The 19,582-nt window shown below is 38.2% G+C and overlaps 3 protein-coding genes and 1 long non-coding RNA gene across 5 annotated transcripts in view; 1 reads left to right on the top strand and 3 right to left on the bottom strand.

The window, feature by feature from the left end:
• The window catches only part of LOC143153538 (metabotropic glycine receptor), a 203,546-nt gene that overhangs the window by 128,275 nt on the left and 55,689 nt on the right, over positions 1-19,582 (bottom strand). The window lies entirely within an intron of this gene.
• LOC143153293 (uncharacterized) lies at positions 7,401-9,981 on the top strand. Of its 2 annotated transcripts, none has more exons than XR_012993753.1 (2): positions 7,401-7,466; positions 8,910-9,981. It is a non-coding gene; the product is annotated as an uncharacterized LOC143153293 (long non-coding RNA). Both variants share the same exon structure in this region.
• Positions 9,913-13,035, bottom strand: LOC143153406 (uncharacterized). Its single transcript, XM_076324527.1, has 4 exons — positions 12,993-13,035; positions 12,613-12,843; positions 12,161-12,563; positions 9,913-10,452 (listed from the first exon to the last, which is right to left on the bottom strand). Exons 1-3 carry the CDS (start codon positions 13,033-13,035, stop codon positions 12,181-12,183), a joined length of 657 nt encoding a protein of 218 aa, XP_076180642.1. The 3' UTR covers positions 9,913-10,452; positions 12,161-12,180.
• On the bottom strand, positions 16,700-17,546 carry LOC143153292 (uncharacterized). Its single transcript, XM_076324316.1, has 3 exons — positions 17,309-17,546; positions 17,022-17,187; positions 16,700-16,919 (listed from the first exon to the last, which is right to left on the bottom strand). The coding sequence occupies exons 1-2, from the start codon at positions 17,514-17,516 to the stop codon at positions 17,060-17,062; spliced, it is 336 nt and encodes a 111-aa protein (XP_076180431.1). The 5' UTR covers positions 17,517-17,546; the 3' UTR covers positions 16,700-16,919; positions 17,022-17,059.

Raw genomic sequence — 19,582 nt, 5'->3', positions numbered from 1 at the left:
ACCATTACAGCGGGGTTTACACAAAAAAGAGGCGCGCTTGGATTCCATTCGTTCATTAAAAGTCGTTGATTAAAGCGTCAAGGATTCTCCCGTAGGTTTTTCGATCTTTTTGCCGGGTCCGCGGAAGCTCGGTTCCTTGGTTCACGGAATGCAGCAGCCACCAGGGACGATCCTCGTCCGTAAAGTGGTAATACGTTCGCTCCGAACGACCAAAGTACCGCATTAATCGCCGAAAGTTACCCCTTGCTACAAGGAATTAAACGAGGAGGATGTTTCCCGTTAATGAGGCATTCGATTGTTTTAACGGGGGAATATCGAGGCGGTTCTCGCGCGTAAGATAAAGGGTAATTTCCCCGGAATTTAAACGCGATGACTCGGTGAACGATCGAGAAGGGTGTACTCGTACGTTCAGCGACGTATCGAGAGGGAAATTTAAGTGTAATATTGAACAAAATAACCGATTCTGTTGGTGATTTTGTCTACGCTATCCTCGTTGTTTTTGCAGCGTACATTATTATTGTGTACAAGTGGATGGGAAAAAAAGTATTATTTGGACAGTTACGAGAAGATTCCTCTGACCTACGAGTTTGATTTTAATGAAAGTTTGTGTAAATATAAAGCATACTGGGTCGCATATGTGGAGGGTACGGGAATTGCGTATGGTCCGGAGAAAATGTGAAGTGTTTGGAATAGACGAGCGAGTGAAGTGTTTTCGAGGCGTGAAAGAAGAGCGGTTTAACTGAATCACGAGGTGTACGGACTAAGGTGCGAAAGACGAGCAATTGAGATGGCGCCAGGCTGGGGAATTTTCAACGAACGTGACCAGATGCACGGAGTGAGAAAGGTTAAGGATTGGAACGAAAAGGTATGAACGAGCGTGAGAGTGCAGGGTAAAAGAGAAGCGTGTTTGGGATCGGTTGTTGTTGGAAATTAGGCGAAGCGTGTCGGTGTTGCTTGAGAAAAGAACAACATAGTCGGTACTTCGTTGTTTCGATACGGTCCTTTTGGGAGACTTTTCTTTTGCGGTTGAACGACAGAGCATTAAAAATTGAAGATTTTTTGTAAAATGAACTTTTGTAAGTTACGATAAAAATGAAAGTCGTTGCAGGCATTTCTAAATCAGCCTTTACAGTGCCAGTTTCTCGTCGATTTTTCGAATACAATTATTTGAAATAGAGCAAAACTTTTCATATGGAAGATAGAAAAGACGCAAGAAAAGTTGCATTAAAAAAATTAATAAAATATTGAAACCTTCGAGTGGATAAAAACATTTTCTCTATGTATGCACTATTGTGCTCTAGATGCACCGAATTTTCATTAAAATCAGTCTCGCAGGTAAGAATTTCCTTACAACACAGAATGCAAATACTTTTTCGAGCAAACTCGGGTTCCGTAATTATTTACAATCCCCTTGACCTTTCTCTTACTTATTACCTTGCAACTTGATTATTCTTCGTTCCTTTTCATTACCGAAATTTCGTTACGCATTATTCACATTCGGTGCGAGCAATTTTATTCGATGACGAAGAACAATAAAATATCCGTGAGGTTAAGAGCGATCGATCCACGTTGTTGCACAATTTCGTAAACGAACGTTGGCATCGAGTGTTTTCAAAGGGAATTAAACGTTTAGTTTTAAACGTATCTACGTTTTTTTTATAAACGTGTAAATATGTAGATTTTGTAAACATAGAACATCACCCCGGTATATGTGCACTGCACGTGCGGCTAACAGGAAGGAATATTCGCGAAAATATTATCGATAAAATACCTAGGTTTGCCCGTGGAAAATATGTCCAAACACGGAATCCACACTGAACTGTTTTTAATTCCAGGCGATTGGAAATTTTTCGAAAATAATTCGATACAACGGGCAAATATTGTAAAAATAATCGAGACACGCTCGTATTTGTTTTCATTTTCATTCGCGCCGATTCATTGGTTATACTTTTCGGAAAAGTATAATGAAAAATACCAAAGTCGTTGGTGTCGCGCCGATACACGGTATATAGTAGCTTTAAAGCTCCGTAATACGAGAATCGCTCGCGGTCGTGCTCGCTCTTTGTGTATTTCGTTCGGTGTTCTCATCGAATGGTTCACGCGTGGCTGGTTTTTAGCTCGAGATAAAAACAGTCGATTGCTGGAACGAATTCGCGACCGACCCCTATTATATGCGAATATCCCGCCGTGATTTATCGCGTACAGTCGCGCACTCCCGTGCCTCGCTATTACTTTTACAAATAATAGGTTGCTCGATAAGTTTAGTCGTTTCGATGAGAAATTGGAGCTGTTAGCTTCGTCGTTTTGTTTCCCCAAAGATGGTAATATCGTTTGATAAACATCTTCCCTAAGTATTTTTGTAAAATTTAATTGTTTCATTTGCGATTTATTCTACATTATTCCGTTGTTAAATAAAATAATTTAAACGACAGTTGTAAAGACGTACACAGTTATCGAAACATCTTCCCCGAGTATTTTCGCAAAAATTTCGAAAATTTAAAGTCGGAGTCGGTAAAAGTTGAAAATGTCGACCTTGACAATGTATTCCAAGGTCGTCGAAATCGGCGAGCTCGCCTTCGATATAAATAATTGTCGAGATCGCCTCTTATCGATTTCACGCTCCGATTACGTAGCGGCAGTTGCCGATTTTCCCACGGCTTTTCCTGGAATCGTGTAAGCCAACTGAGGAAATCGTAACCCCGATAAAAAGTACAGCTAAGCCTGTCGTGAGAATCCGCCGTTTTGTAGATCCTCTTGTCGCGAAATTCGTCGAGATTTTAGCTTCCGCTTCGGCTCGCCGTGTCCTACTCGAGAGGGTGTTATTAATTCCAAGTGTCACGGAATCACCGGTTACGGAAAACGCTGCCGAAGCACGTTGAAACGTTCCCGTGAATTCTTCTGCGAGCACTTGAAATTTTTCTCGAAATTGAAAATAAAAGAAATTCGTAGGTTCAAGGAGCTCGGACTTCGACGATGTTGTTTCGTCGAAGTGACGGTCTGGCCCGTGTATCGTGGAAATCTTCAACGAGGATACGCCTTGAAAAGACTTTCCCCCACCACTGTTTTCTTTACGTTTCCTCGACTCGAACTTTAAAGCGACGACGACGCCGCGCGTTTATCGGTGCGGTAGCTGTGAACGCGAACTAAAAACTTTCTCGCTTCTCACCGTGTCCTCGCGATAATACTCTCAACGGATCATGGATTATTTATCATTATACGCGGTGAAAAGTTCCTTAGTGGCGATTCGAATGAACAATAAACGATTAAAAATAGTCCAAAAGAGGTCTCCTTTGTATTCGTTTTTCTTGAAAGAACTTGCAAATTATTCGAAGCTACTCGAACATGGACGAAAGTACCCAGTACCGACCACTTGGAGTTTCATTGTCGAAATTTGACAAACATTGTAAAATACTACTTTTGTGATAATAATTCGTAACGCGTATACTTGATAAAAGGAGGAAAATTTGTCCTTGGGAATTTAATAATAAATATTGATAAAGGCTTCGCGAAGAAACGAAACGAAAATTTTTTAAATACGATCGCGTTAACGTTGCACTTGAACTTTGGCGATTGACTCGAGTTTTTCTTGTCTCCTCTCTGGCGACAGATGTGTAGAGTTTCGGTCCTTTATAAATGTAAATTTTGATCCCAAGGATCAAAATTACCGTACTACGTGCTTTAAGTTGCGAAAGATTAAAACGTACCACCACCAGTAATCTACAAGGAATATTTCACTCCAGGAGAGTGATACTCCATCGACGGAGCACTACGTGCTTCGTGTCACGAACACTGAGAACGTTACACTACGTTCGATTCGAAAAATTGACAATTAAATACTCAAGAAGTACTTCTGCGCGTTCGTCGACTATTCGTACATTTCCCTTCCTCGAATGCGGAAAACGTACAGTGGGTGTACCCACGTTCTTCTCCGAATCCAACTTTTCTGGTTTAACGTGCACCCGGATAAACCGGACGATACAGGATTCCGCACACTCGGCGAACAAATTAAACGAAAATTGTTGTCCGCTCGCCGAGAAATGTAAAAAAACACAAAAAAGGAGAAGAGAGGGGAGAAAACTCGATTCCTTTCCCCTCGAATCGGTAGCGACACGAAAAGCGAACGAAACGACATCAAAAGCGGAGAGGATCCATGAAAAAAATTTGCATCGACGGAAAGAGTCTCCGGCCACGGAAACGCGATCGTCGTCGCGGTAGATAAATTCGCTACGAGCGAGAACGCGTTCCCTCGGGTTCTGGCTCGGTCGGAAAGAAATTTTATTCGGGCCACGGTGTATTGTTGCACGAATTGTTGACGGAGTTTTCGAACTCGGATTAAAAGTCGCGACCGCGTTCGAGAAATTTCGAAATTTCCGCGATCCCGCGGCACGAATTCGCGGATGAAACTCGTCATCCACGAGGAAATATTTTCGCGACTGCAGTGGAAGAGGGGCGGGGGAGGTTCGCGTGCTTCACGAGACCGGCCGGGGGAACTTTTCGTCGAAGTTCACTCGTTCGCATACTTTTTTTTTTTCTCCACGGGCGTTTAATTAAAAAGTTCACCCGACGAGGAACCGATAATTTCATTACAACCTCGTTCCACCCCCCTCCCGAAGCTGATACGTTTCTCGTTGATAAACTAGACTGATTAGCGAAAGTAGGTTTCACGAGCGTTTCTCTACCCGGGCATTGATATTTTTTCGTAACGAAGAGCTCCTTTCGTCGTGCGTGATCGTTTTCTCACTTTTGTCCGTAATGCTCGCTCGATTGTTCGCAACGTTAGTACGAGTGTATTTGTTTTTCATTTTTGTTTCGTTTCTGACACCTTTGTCAACATATTTGTAAGATCTTCCTGGTTAAAATGTGCCAAAATGTTCGACGTAATTCGAACGATATTTGCTTAATCGACAAACGACATTAACTAAATATTTCTTATTCGTTGAATAAACTTCTCTTGCATTCGTAGTTATCGTAATCGTAAAACCTGTTATCTTTCGCATTTATCGTATAGTAAATAAGGAAATACGATAGAAATTATATCGTCTTTGGTCTTATTTTAATCGCTAATGATTAACCGCTTAGCTGGCTTCGAGAAGGACCGCTCCCTTTCCTGGAAACTTTCACATTTATCGTGGACTTCGTTTCACATTTATCGTCGACCATATTTTCACATTTATCGTGGACCACACTTTCACTCTTATCGTGGACCTCTTTTTTTTCACATTTATCGTGGATCTCGTTTTCACATTTATTGCGACAATACCGTGTTTACAGTATCATTGGAGCAGGACACGTGGCTTGTTGTCGCGCTTAATCTCCTCTCGCGATTAAAATTAATATCAAACGCGCACTCTATTTACAATATTCGTAATTCTCACCTTGATAGGCGCGAAATTGAATGAACAACGACCAGACGGATTTATTTTCGATAGAAGCAGTGCCTCGTGAACGCGAATATACCGTAGTCATAATATCGTGATATTATGTGCATCGGTGAAGGATCCAGGACCCAAGATCCAGACGGAGTATCCCTCGTGAAATTGTGCAGCTAACCACGCTCGGCGATCATTCTTCCCGTTGGTATATTGGCTAGCCGCGAGCTTTTATCGTCACCCCCGTAAAACTAAGCCCGTAGTGAAATTAAACGTGACGACTGCAACGGCCATCTTCCTTTGATATGGGTTCGTATATCTTCTTAGACACAATTCCGGTGGCTTCCGAACCGGCAACGTAGTACTACGTGGTTCACCTTTATGAAAGGTTGATACCGTTGACCCAGTAATTGTATTTCGGATCGTAAGAATTGGGAGCCAGCAGTGTCACGGTTTTCTGCTACCCTACGCCAAGTTGAGCTAACCCCTAAACGTAGCATTACGTGCTTTGTTTTGCATTGATCCTGGGAAATCTAGACCAGACACCAACTACTGCGATTCGTAAACGTTATCGACGCGGTTTGCGCTACGATACGTATCTTGCTTCGTAAAACTCTTAACGCGAAGAAAGCTCTTAACGTAGTACTACGTGATTCCATTTTACGAGCTGGGAACCGTTGTTGAGGTATGTACCGAGTACTCGTAATTCGTGAAAGTTGAACGTTACGGACACGATAATGCGAATTTTACTTTACGAAAATTGAGAACTCTTAACGTAGTGCTACGTGTACTGGGTTATAATAACAATAATGTAACCTCGAAAGATTCGTGTCTGGATCTTTGCGAGATGCGAATTATTTAATGTAGACACACGTATTCGATCTGTGGAAAATTTAAGAACGTCCAGCTTGTCAAAATTCAGCACCGTCGATCGAGCGATCGCTCTATTTATTTTACAAATTGATCGTCGTTAACGTAGTGCCACGTGCTTCCATAATTTACAACAGCGAAACTTTAACGTATTTTTATAGTATCCATTATTCCGTACGAGAAGATTCTACGGACGTGTACGATCTTCCAATTTTCAGGTGACCTAACCGCTTTCGACGATACACGGTTTCTTTGTGCAGTGTGCACTTGCAAGGAAAGTGCATTTATTCTATGAACCGAAAAGTACACCTTGCGTAGCGGAAAAAGTTTACGCATCTATGCTGTAAAGAAAAATTGTAATTTAAAGGGCAAACAATGCGCGATTGTAATAAATTTTGTGCGTTGTAATAAATTTTAAATTATTCACGAAGATCCTCGATTACGGAACGTGTCAACGGAACGCGTTCGCATTCGCATGAACATCGATATGCGTGACTGGCTCGCTGAAAAATCGAATTACACGGCAAACAGCCCCCCACCCCCTCCCTATCAAGTTTATATCGTTAAACGAGTTACCGTACTCCGGAGAGTCAATGAATTCGATTCGTAATTCGTTAACTGAGCTCTCCGACGCGATATTCAATGCGGTGGGCGTGTGAAACAAACGTAATAAATAGAGAAATTTAACAGTAATTATGAATTTATCATATACGAGGAATTCAATATTACATGCGATGGTCGTTGCGCTAGACACACAGTGGATGATTAAATTATTATGAACTCCTCGAAAAAAAAAATATATATATATTGTATTGACAGTGGTATTTTATACTCCGTAATGGTGAAAGTTTCTTTCATTCTTTTCATATAGAGATATTGTGTTCGCAAACAATTATTTATTAGACAGTAATAAGTTGTAATAGGCATTGCAGAGTGGTTAATAACACCGAAAGTGATGTTCATCGATTTTGATATTTCGATGTTTAAAAAGTCTTGATTTGGTCGTAAATCGACGTCAATATGTCCACCGTTTCGAGGTGTGGCGTATCATTTGACAGACGTCAGTTTTACGACCGCGATAAAGTTTCAAGCCGATAAGCTGACAAAGTTCGATAACGATTGACCCGACGACAGTCCAGTATTTCCAGCAATAGGAGACACTCATTGACAGCAAAATTTGTTCGCGTAAACACGTTGAAAATTGTAGTACCCGACCGCTAAAGTATTGTAAGTATAATCAGGAGTGTTTAGATAACATTTCAGTGAAATATGCCAATTACTAATTGAACGGACTAATTTTCTTTTTTGCAAAGTGAAAGAAGGTGAGGAATTTTTATTTTTCATTACTAGATACATACGTAATTTTAATTCCTTACTGTATGTATACAGATGTTGGATATTATTTTTATTCGTGAATGTTTATATAGATATTGTCGTCTTTATTTTATAGTAAGAAATACGTATTGCTTTGTATGTAGTAATACAATAATACTCGTAATATATTTCTTATTGTGCACAGTATAATATATACTTGTAATATGTTTTTACAGTAGATGATTGATATTACTATTATAATAATATGAATAACTGAAATATTCTTTAGGGAAATATTATTATAAAGCTAATATTGGAAAAAGTTCATAAAATATTAAAATGTGTGTCATTTACTAAATATTGGTAATGCCGATTGGAAAGGTTTATACCTTGTTATTACAGGAAAGCATTTACTTTGCAAATAATAAAATGAATTGGATTCTTAAACAATTTATTTTTAAAGGAATACTACTTTGTTTATGATGTGCAATAAAAGATCGATTAAAGTATCGTTGGATTTTCTGATAAAGAAACTCAATAGCAGCAGATCGCTAAGTAGCTTCCATTAAAAAATAATTAGTGTCGTTGCATCTCAAATATTGGAATAAGATTACTGAGCCGAGAAAGAATGTTATCGAAGCACTGACTACTATCGTCGTCACGGTTAATTAAATTTATTATAGTTCATTTAGAATTTTCTATTACTTTCTATAAAATTAAAATAATTCAAAATTTTTCGGTGCTGAGTAAAACAACTGAACCAGAGAATTGTAAATCAGGATCAGGAAAGTAATGTTACGATTGTTTGTTATTATTAAAAACGATTATGTAGGAACATGTTCAAATATTTTCAAACAATAATACCAACTAATTGCACTTACATTAAATTCAAGAACACTTATCACACGTCTGCAAACGTTCAAGAAGACCGGAAAATTTATTCGTTTATTAAAAATTTATATCTTCATTTTTATCTCAACGATTCGAGCGCAATAGATATGTGGCAAATTAAAATTACGATTTCCAGTTCCACCGGTTTTACTCGGTGCATAATTGCACTCGATTATAAACAAAATGCATTATGAATGCAAGTTTGAATAATGAAATATTAAACTACATAATTGTTTGACTGTTCGACTATTTGACTGTTTGAATATTCAAATGCTGGAATGCCGAAATATTAGACGGTTTAAATATTCAAATGTTGGAACATTGAAATGTTTGAATGCTGGAATGTTAAAAACATATTATTTCGATCCAAAGACTTCTTAAATTGTGAAGTGAATGAAAAAAGTTGAAAAGAAACTCCGTGAAACGAATTAGTAAAATCAAAACTATTCGATTTCTATTTTTCAGAGCGAAAAAGAGACTGGTTTCAGTATTAAACGAAGGAAAAGGGAAATGGACTGAAGGGTTGATCGAAGTATTTACTCGAAACATAGCAAACAGTGGAAAGAAGTAACAGACGACAAGAAAGTCAACCAACCAGTGAAAATACACCACGATCGAACCCAACGATTTGCTACTATAAATACAATAACGAAAATGGAAGCGAAGAATTGCAACGAGGTGACGAACAAAGAGTTAAACAATGTTATACCCCGTGTAGATAAGGAGGAAAAAAAAAGAGTACGAAGATGCATCTTCACTGCACCTCCACGACCATACGTGGTAGATGGCATTGAATATCAACAAGACAAGGCTGGTATCTGGAGACCTATCACTAACGTAAATTGTTAATTAACGTTCTATAATTTTTCTCGAGTGTGTTTTCATTCCAGAAAAAAAAACACACAATGAAATAATGAAATGCTCTTGGGAATAAGAAACGTATATAACATAACTGCCTAAAGAGACAAAAATTTTGTATATACATATATTTTGTTGGTATTTTACATGTCTCTCGTTTATCATACGTATTTACTATTTACAACTTCGTATTTACTGTTCCGAATGTTTAGTTTCTTTTAAAATAAGCTACAATTATTCAAGCTAGAAATATTCTTCTTTAAGCATGTTAATATTTCATCCAGGTTACTTCAAGGCTCGCATGTTGATCCTCATTTTAATACCTTCATTAATGATAATTCTGAAACTTTCTTGCATAGTAATTTCCTACGCTGATGATCTCAAACTTTATTCCACGATTAAGACACCAGATGACACTAAGCGCGTGCAAAATGTAAATAGATCTTGGGTTCGATGCAAAAAAAATCGTTTAAAATTGAACACTGCAATGGCGGGCAAACGAAAAATTTGACATAAACTATTTATTATTATGTAAAACCATATAAAATGAATAAGTACGATGCTATATGGATTTATGTATATTAATCACAAATGTACTGCCCATCCAACGTCTTTTTATAGAAAATTTATTATTATACTTATTTTATGCCTGAAAATAAACCAAAAGTTTTATATGCGTTAAAAATTTATTAATTCTCTGTTTGTAAATGACAAATAAATTTTGAAACAATCAAATGAATATTCATTAGTTATGTAAACGACAACATTGTTATTTCAAAGCTTATTCGAAATACCTGCTACTTGGTTACATACTGCGAATACCGATTATTTCGATTAAATCGATAATTCAATTATGTATTTCCAAATAACATTGCAGGCAACGAAAGAGTGGAATGTTATTTGAAACACTTATAAACCATTTTCATTTCGGACAAAGTTTTCCTAGGTCTGTTAGAAAGTCAAAGATTTCACAAATTGTGACAAACCGATGGTCTCTTATTTATTTAAACAAATACTTCCGACACCCGTCGTAAAGTCACTCGAAATTGTTTCCAATCGAATTTTAATCTTATTTCGATTCATCAATTCCTTCAAATTGTTTCTTTATCGTTTACTTAGGCTCCTTGAGATTTGGTGATTTTCTTGTTTCCTGGAATCAAAAGAAATGCGTACATGTACAAACAAGGTCAATTATCACAAAGATACCACGATTGCTTTCGTTTTCCATGTTGAAGTAATCTACTTAACATCGCGTGACAAACTAGCGGAACAGATGTTCCTCTGACCGATAACTCTAGTGCAGTTCAGATAACGATTATAAGTAGTGTCGATTGCTATCTGTAAGTGGCTATTAAGTAACGTTAAGTAACGGAACCGATACATGTGTAGTATCGAATTCTTTCAAAATTAAAATCTAACTTTTATCTCCTTCGATATTATATAATCTTTTTCTGCAACGCAACGTTTTGCATTTATCTTTTCACCAGTGAAAAAAACATTCTAATCATTTTTTTATCAAAGATTTTAGAAGGTCTGCCATTTTTTTCTTTATCTACCCGATCGATCGATCGACAATTTTAAATATTTTTTCATGAAAAAAATCAGTGTACACTCCTTAAGTATAGGTCAAAACCATACGTACAGTGAAATTATCGTTAACGGTATCGTTTACCCACCTGATAACTAGCAACACGAATAACGAAATACGCACTTCCCTGAAATATCTATTGTTTGGTTTTCAGGACACGATATCGAAGATTCTGTTATGAAACGTTCGTGCAACACACGTACTGAAATCTCTATTGGTAGTATAGGATTTGATTCGATCGCGGTAACCTTGGTTGTTGAATTCGAAGAAACGTACCCTATTGTTGCAAACAGAAATGTTACCAACACGAAACACTTCATCTTTGACAAGAAACGATATTATTCTTCTAACCGATTCACGTATCCCAGATTAAAAATCGAACTGATTTCTAGTCGATAGCTAGCTTTCCTTAAATACCAGAAAATGAGTTCAAGATCAGGTTTTCCATAAACACTGACCCTGACCCGATTGATCTTTAGCAAACCACATTGTACCAACAAGGTTGACCAGTTCGTGCATAATTTTACAAATTCGTCGACTGACGAAAAACTGTGCATAATTGGCAATCAATGAGTAACAGTTGCGTCATTGGTTAAGTTCGGACGTAAAGATAAGGTGTATCTGATCGTGCAGGATCTCCAGCTTGATCGTGAGAGGAAATGATGGCTCGACAGTTGAATTAGCGAGAGAAATATGAGAGGTTTCAAATTGTCGAACGGAAGCTTGATACGTAATTGTTCAATTAAAATTATTGAACGGAAATTCGATACGTGGAATGTGATGTAACAACGAATCCTGTAGAGGTTTTCTAGCCTCTGCTCTTTCACGGAACCATTCAACGCCCGATTGTTGGTCATTGGGACAATTTGTGTTCGAAGGGTTCACGATTTCAATGTTTGAACGGAGAAAGAATAGATTGTACAACATCTAACATAAACGTGGATAAATACGTGTGTCGAAATCTCCGTACAGAAATGTCTTATGGTTTCTCGGGAGAACAATCAAGAAGACGATGTTTCTTTAGATTGCCAGAATACCTCCTTAGAACAACGCAAAAAGGAATTTCACTTGTTGTACATGTACACCGACCACACTCGATTAAAAAACGATACTGAAATCGAACTACATCTCTGCACTGGTGAAACTAACCGTACGGTAGAATCGTAAGTACCTTTCAAACGAACGTGCAATTCGAGTAAAGACCTAGTCAGTAATTATGGCACCGATTGAAAATTACACGAAACAATAAACGATAATGGTTTCCACCCACCTGATAATTGACGAATCGTTTCAAACGTTCATGATAGCTCTACACACTCCTGAAGGATCTTCTCTATGGTCAGGAGGACATGGTCTCACGGGCGGATTTATAATCGCAGGTGCGGCAGGTGGTTTGGTTGGAGGTATCATGCATTGTACACAAGGTGGTAATGGTGGAATGTACGGAGATGGTGGTGGTGGTGGTGGTGGTGGTAGCGGTGGTAGTTTAAATGGAAAATCAAATTTGGCATCCTTGCTTATCGGTTGCGAATGAGCGTGTTCTAGAGCTACCGACAGTAGAGTTATCAGAAGAAGACCTTTCATCCTCGACGAACTATACTTCTTTCCCAACGAGCAACTCGCCTCTCCGCGTTTAAGAGTCGAACTGATCTCCAACCGATCAACTATCCTTCCTTAAATACCAGAAAATGCATTCACGATGATGAATACCTCAATGAATACTGTACGCATTTCTGTTGTCCTCTAACTGGTTACATTGTGGGGACAAGGTGGACAGGGTTGTATACATTCGTATAAATCGACGGCTGACCAACGAGTATTGTTGGTAATTAACAACCGATGAGTAGCAGTTACGCAATCGGCTTAAGATCGGATAGATAGACGCTCGGCGTTGATGTGTACGATTATTTCCGAGCTCCATTGGTTCTCGCGATGTTGGGTAATATTGTGAAACTAGCAACACGAATAATACCTTTAACGGGTCTCGGGTGAAGTTTATATACGATACGCGCTGGAATTTTCATTTTGAAATTGTCCTTTACTTTCCGTGTTCATTCATTCGTATCAAGGAGGCTCTTTAAAGGAGCAACTGCTAGACACACCTGCTCTGCAACGTAATCCTTGACTATCTAGGTCGTTGACCATTAGGACAATTTCTGGTGGGAGAGTTTACCATTTCGAAGCTCGAACAAGGCAAGAACGTCCCTCGTTGAAACGTGTTAGCTCTCGTTTTGCAAGACAAATATCACCGGTGACCAAATAAGCCACCAAGGAATACTTTGAAATCTTCAAACTACTCCGACCGATAAAGAACTCGCGAGCTTTGGGTTAACCAACCTCGTACGCTTGTAGAATATGAGGCAAGACTACTTCGCGTTGTTGTATCACCTACAAACTATAAAACGTAAGAGAAATAACTGAATTCTGAATTCTTTGTGCATCGTGTGCACATTTATCGATTCTGGTCTCATTTTCTTTTACGTGACACCTTACCAGGGCAGAATACCAAGGTGTGAGATCATTCGAAACCATCGATGATTTGAAACAGTGCATTCTGAATGAATAGAAGAATATGAACCAAGAAAGGATTAGTTGAACAATTATATAAATCTTTATCAAGAAGGACGATCGAGGTCGTTAAATGTAAAGGAGATGCTACAAAATAGTAAGTATTGAATATTATTGATTAATTGTATTATATTTTAAGATAAACAGTGCCTGACACTTTATTCTGTAGAAAAATAATCATGGTAGTCACCTACAGTGAAATTCCTAACGCTGGTCAACAATTAGTCGCATTCGTACTAAATCGATTTTCAAATGCATTTTCCTCGAAAACGAAGGCAATTATTTCATTCCATATCTTCGTCTTATTTCGAACCAAAGAATAATCCTGATACCACTTTGTACCATAAATGTAATCTCGGAGAGAGTAAGATAAAATAAATGGAATCTCTCGTCAGTTCTGAAACATAATGTCCACGTGTACCTGCACATCGATTAAGTAATTTACCCTGGAACGAAACGTTTGCCGTGAAAAATCGTTGTGAATCAATATCGAATACGCCGTCAATTATTTATAATACATTCAGCGATACGATACATGAATCAGAAGTAGGGATTTGCTATCAGGTTTGGTGATTCGTTACGGTCGATCTGTATCGTGCAAAAGGATCGCGTTCCATTTTTTACACAGCTGATGTATCAAGGATTCGTACCTATCTAACATTGCGTTACGATCGATCGACATCTATCTCTGACTGACATCTATCTCGCCCTTTGCTTGTGGCACGCTTTCCTGCAACAATCGTCGTTTCTTCGGAATGGTCTCTTTGAAGTCCAATTCGATACTCGATTCACAGGAAGACTATCTGGCAAAAATCTCTTAACATTTGGTGACAAGGAGCGTGATCCACTTAGAACACAGGCTCAAAAGTGAGAAAGTTCTTAACCTTCGTCGGACAAGCGTGGGTCACTCGAGACCCAAGTTTAACGACAACTAAAACCTTTAACGGCATATCTGTGTCACTCGAGCCTCCAGGTTGGCTGAAAGTAATTTATGACCATTCAGCGTTGAAGTCACTTGTTCGACAGACGTTAGTTGTTTCATTAACCTTACATTAGTCATTATTCAGTCATTGAACAAAGCGATCGAAGTATAGTATTTCAAGAGTTTTTCCGTACCTTTAGAATGGTCAAACATTCGAATAACGATCATTTTGTATAGAAATTGTGCGTAAAATTAATAAATATTTATTTTCTAAATATGCCGGTTTTTCTGTTCTCTATAATAAACCTATTTTTATATAACAATTTATCAATTTTTTACAATGAACCTATATTTTTTCTGTATAGTAAATTTATTCATAAAACGCAAAGGAAAAAATTACAGTTTGGAATCTGTTTGTGTGTGATCTTGGCGTGGGTCAGAAATGACCCAGATTCGGCCAGTCGCCGAAGTTTAAAGGCTACTCGATCACTTGCAATATTAATACAATTAGATTTTTAAAATTTTTGTTTTTTTTTTTTTTTCAGAATTCAAAACACCATGAAACCTTTCTTTTTACCCTCCAAAACTACTGCATGTAATTTGAAAACGAATAATCGTAAATGTTCGAGAACAAGTATACAAGTACTCGAAAAATGTGAAAAATCTGAAATCTAAAAGTTTAATACTATTTTTCAAATCATCCGCAACAGGCAAATTCACCAATCGTACTTTCATCGGTATCGTCTCTTTTTCGCTGATTATTATCAAGGACGAGCTCAACCGGTTTACGCATGGTTGCTGATTGTCGACAAAGATTGTGAGATTTATTGGCGAACGATAAATAACGATTGCGCTATGTTGTTAAGGTTGGATAGATGGAAGAGTCGTTGTATTCGATTATACTGAATCTCTGTCGATGCTCGATAATGAGCGATGATGCTAGATAATGGTGCAGTTAAATGTGAGAGCCAAGTGTGAAGCCTTTCGTGGAAATTTTATAACACTTTGTAGTCATTGCTATTTCCATCGTCGATGAATATATCACTTTGCGTAGAGATCGTTAAAGAATTCTATTGTAACGGAGAAGATACGTTCTGAAGTAGAAAGCAGCGTAACAATGATAACGAATTCGTGATCACCAACCCTGTCAACCGAAAATTTCTTTTTCAGAAACATAAATTTCGTTTCTGTCAACTAAAAAATTACTTTACAGAAACACAAATTTCGTCCTAAAATTTGTTTCGTATCGATAACCGTGAAAGAAATAATGTAACACGATAAGTGTTACACGCAATTGTATGCGAATACAATTCACACAATTACGTTTTACATAATTGAATGCGATTCATCGCAAGTTACACACTCGAATAACTCCGCTACTGTTAAATAATGTAAGAAAAGGAGTTAACAAGAAAAATTGCTTGTTACACACTGATTAAACTTTTCACGTAGGTAAAGTTTCATAAAAATCAGTGAGTAAAAGTTACGTAATATTCTTTGGAAGAAAAAGTTTCAGGGTTCTAGGAAACGCATATACCTGTAGCGAACAGATTGTCTTCAAAATCGTCTTCAAAGTTAAAGACATACCATTAGTTGTTGCACCAATCTTCGATATCGACTAAAGCGCTACGATGTTAAAAACATTCTTACAGTACAGAATAGAAGATCGTTGTTAACTTTCAAACGTCCTTAACCCAGAAATCGTTTTCTTCTTTTTTGCGATACTTGCGAATAAAATTCAAAAAAAATTTGTTTACTCGTTGTAAGTAGATATCGGATAGGAAATCGATTAAAATTGACAACAATATGTTGTTGTCCTTCGTACAGTACAGAACCAAGAAAATTTGAAAAAAGAACACCCAGTAGACATATTCACCGCAACCACAAACTAAACGAATCGAAAGATGTTTCGTTTGATTGAGTAAATGAGTGGATAAGTAAGTGAGTAAGCGAGTGAGTGTCTGAGTGAATATGTGAATGAACGAGTGAGCATGCGAACAAGCGGAAGATAAATCGTTACCAGTTTCTAACGACGATAAAGACAAAATGTGACCGACAGAGGAGATTTAATTAAAAAAGGTAATTTTGTATCCATCGCCAGTTTGTTCGTATTTTCAATAGCGGTGTTGGTGTTCAAGGTACTTGTTGAGCGTCGTTTCGAATAACGGGTCGTAAACACTATCTCTACCACAAATTAGTCTAATAAAGCCACGAGGTTGAGATCGAGGTACGCTCGCAAAAAATACTCTTTACAAGGGGACTAAAATGTTAAAAAGTAAAAGAAAAACCGAAACCGAGATTATTTTCCAGTACCTTTAATCGTATCTTGTTCCAAAAATTGTATCTTATTCCTTGTTGAAGGATATTTGTTCGAAAGAACATAAGTGAAAATTTGGAAAGGAAACAACTCGTCGTTGTATTGCTCGATGAAAATAATATTGTCGCTATCTTCTTTTCCAAAATAGGATGACAAAGCAGTCAAAGTTTCGAACGAAGTTTGCCCTCTCGCTCACTCGCAATACCATACTCGTCGTGGCAACTAAAAAACCAGTGGAGGGGATAGAGAGAGTACTTATAACGAAACACAAACGATGACTTGTAACGAGGCAATATCGATTCGTACCCCGAATTATCTACCCACCTTGTTCGTCGCTCAGAGTCGCTCGTATCGACGTACAATTACAGTGGCTCGATCTTTCGACATTTTCCACTGAAATCCAGCTTTTGCATCGGAGGACACTTCAATAAAGGAGCCGTTATGATCTCGGGTCTAGGGAGCGGCCGAGCCAAGATATACGCATTCGGATCTATTATGGTCGTCGTTGCAACAAGAATCGTTATTGACCCAAGTTAGCATTTCGTGAAGCAGCATTCGCTACTCACCATCTTTCGAAAATAGGATTTCATGAATCAACACTTGCTACTCACCATCTTTCGAAAACATCGGTTTAGGTGATTCAGCGATCACGGAATGACCGTTGTTAGCAACAGGGGGATTCGTGATACCCAATACCACGTGCTTATCGGACAATGATTTCGACGCAATGATCGGCACCATTGCTGGAAACCGATAACAGTTCACCGACACCGACAACCAGAAGGCCATCAAGAACCACGTCAGACTCTTCATCTTCATTCAAAAGCGACACTCGAAAGACTCCGCGACTCTTCTCGCTTCGTACTCGTACTACGTCGGGATCGAAACGGGTAACCCCTTTTAACCATGGGCAATTCGTTGGAAAATTGCCGCCAGGTATGCTTCTTTTCTTCCTGTACTCGAGAAGCTGGTAGAACCGGTTTCAAGATCGTGAAAAATCGAGACCACGGTGAACAGAAACCACACTTGCGTCCTGATATTTCGCACCATTTGAACAAAAATTTGTCGACGAATTTCTTTGTTCCTACTTGGAAAGTGTTTCGTCGAACTTGAACGGCAGCGACGCTCGGGTCTGTTCAGACCCTACTCTGGACGTGAAACATTGGTGCACGTATAGAGAAATTTTGTTATGCACAGGAAATTTCTTTAAGAATGTGAAATCAAGTCTCGAAGATTTTAATGTCCTTTTTATTTTTTTAATGCAACTTTTCTTGGGACTTTTTTGCAACAGAATGTAAAGGTTGATTTCAGCTTGCAACGATTTTCAGTTTCTTTATATACAGAGATGCAACAAAAATTTTCTTTAAACAAAATGTCCAGCTTTTAGTGCTCTATCGTTATCTGTGAAAAAGTCCCCCGAAAGAATTGTATCGAAACGATGAAGAAACGTTGAATTTCCGGGTCTTAATTTTATCCTCTCGAGAATATTTTCAGATAAAAAAAAACGATGTCATATGCAGCCCAGTGTGCTTTAGATGTGTACAAATTTTCATTGAAATCAGACTTCGTTGAAACCTAATTTGTAGGTTAGGGGAATTTCTTCATAACATATTGTACAAATACTTTTTTGATCCACTGTATGTACATCAGGACGAAACCGGTAGCAATTTTTAACGAAAGATCTCCAACGAGTCCGCTTCGTTTCCCGTTAGTTGTTCCTAGAAAACTGCTCGAACCGGTTTTCAGCCAAGTTCGTGAAAAATTGGTGCCCGATAAACGTTAAATGTCGCATCCTTTTGGATCGTGCAAGTCGGGTCGAACACCGGAGATCTCGATGGCGTTGATCTCGTTGTTGTTTACGATCCGTTTCTCTCTTTTTTTTTTTTAATACCTAAGCTTGTATACAACGTAGATATTTGTTACGTAGATTTGTAACGGTTATCGTTGCTTCTATTATCAAAGCGAGTAATTTTCCTACGAAGATTACCGTGTGTTCTGATTATTGTTGTTATTTTTGTCTCTTTGGAATTTCTGTAAAATCTTTCGTTAAAATCAGATTCGTAGGTTAGGAGATTTCCTCGTAATATAATGTGCAAATACTTTTTTCATTCACTGTAAGTTATTTACCCCTGGCTGCATAATTTTCGTTTCGCAATCTCGATAGCCGAGGGATGAAAACGATTCTAATTTAGATGCAACAAACTTTTGGATCACTGTCGGATGGATTTGTACTACTCTACTTGCTGTTACGGAAGTCTCAGGACTCTCGGTGACCAGAAGCTCGAGTAGAGTAACAGTAAGAATAACTTTGCAAAGTTTTTCGTGCTTGGTACTTGTCTCGATCACGAATGGTGCATCCATTTGCCAAAAATTCAAATTTGGACACTTTCCGGACTGCATGACCTCCGTTGGGTTACCGAATGATGTTCTCATTTGCCGGTAGAAGTCACCGGTGAGTCATTGCTTGATCCTATCTGTCGGGGTATCTCGCGAGTGAGTTACGAACGTGACGGTAAGCAATACGTTTAGAGTGACACAACAGACTGATGCAAACCTTTTTTAACGATTCTCTTAAACGATAGTACACCGTACTGCTCTACGATATCGGAATAGTTTTCATAATTATTATTTCGAATGAATAATAACCCGAGGTACAATTATTCATCGATGATACGACGATAACGATGAAACTAATCAAACGCAAACTCATTAATACCGACGCGTTTCAATTTCCATGCACCGAAAGAAATTGTCATTAATATTAATAACGCGTGCTTGTTAATATTTCTCGTAGTATCGAGACAATGCATCGAGTACCTGTAACCGGAAACTCGACGGAACAACGATGCCTCTACTATCGGTATTACGAAATATTCGAACGAATT

This window comes from Ptiloglossa arizonensis, chromosome 12 (genome assembly GCF_051014685.1).
Source record: "Ptiloglossa arizonensis isolate GNS036 chromosome 12, iyPtiAriz1_principal, whole genome shotgun sequence".
In the NCBI taxonomy this organism is placed as follows: Eukaryota; Metazoa; Arthropoda; class Insecta; order Hymenoptera; family Colletidae; genus Ptiloglossa; species Ptiloglossa arizonensis.
This window is presented reverse-complemented; position numbering and strand designations above follow the sequence as displayed.

Bases quoted from the DNA above. Each gene is read 5' to 3' on its own strand.
- LOC143153406 (XM_076324527.1), bottom strand. From the start codon at position 13,035: ATGGTCAACGACCTAGATAGTCAAGGATTACGTTGCAGAGCAG. The intron at 12,844-12,992 runs GTGTGTCTAGCA...TCGTGTTGCTAG, and splicing joins AGGATTACGTTGCAGAGCAG to TTTCACAATATTACCCAACA. The intron at 12,564-12,612 runs GTATTCATTGAG...CTGGTATTTAAG, and splicing joins GGACAACAGAAATGCGTACA to GAAGGATAGTTGATCGGTTG.
- LOC143153292 (XM_076324316.1), bottom strand. From the start codon at position 17,516: ATGAAGATGAAGAGTCTGACGTGGTTCTTGATGGCCTTCTGGTTGTCG. The intron at 17,188-17,308 runs GTGAGTAGCAAG...CGACCATAATAG, and splicing joins ACCGATGTTTTCGAAAGATG to ATCCGAATGCGTATATCTTG.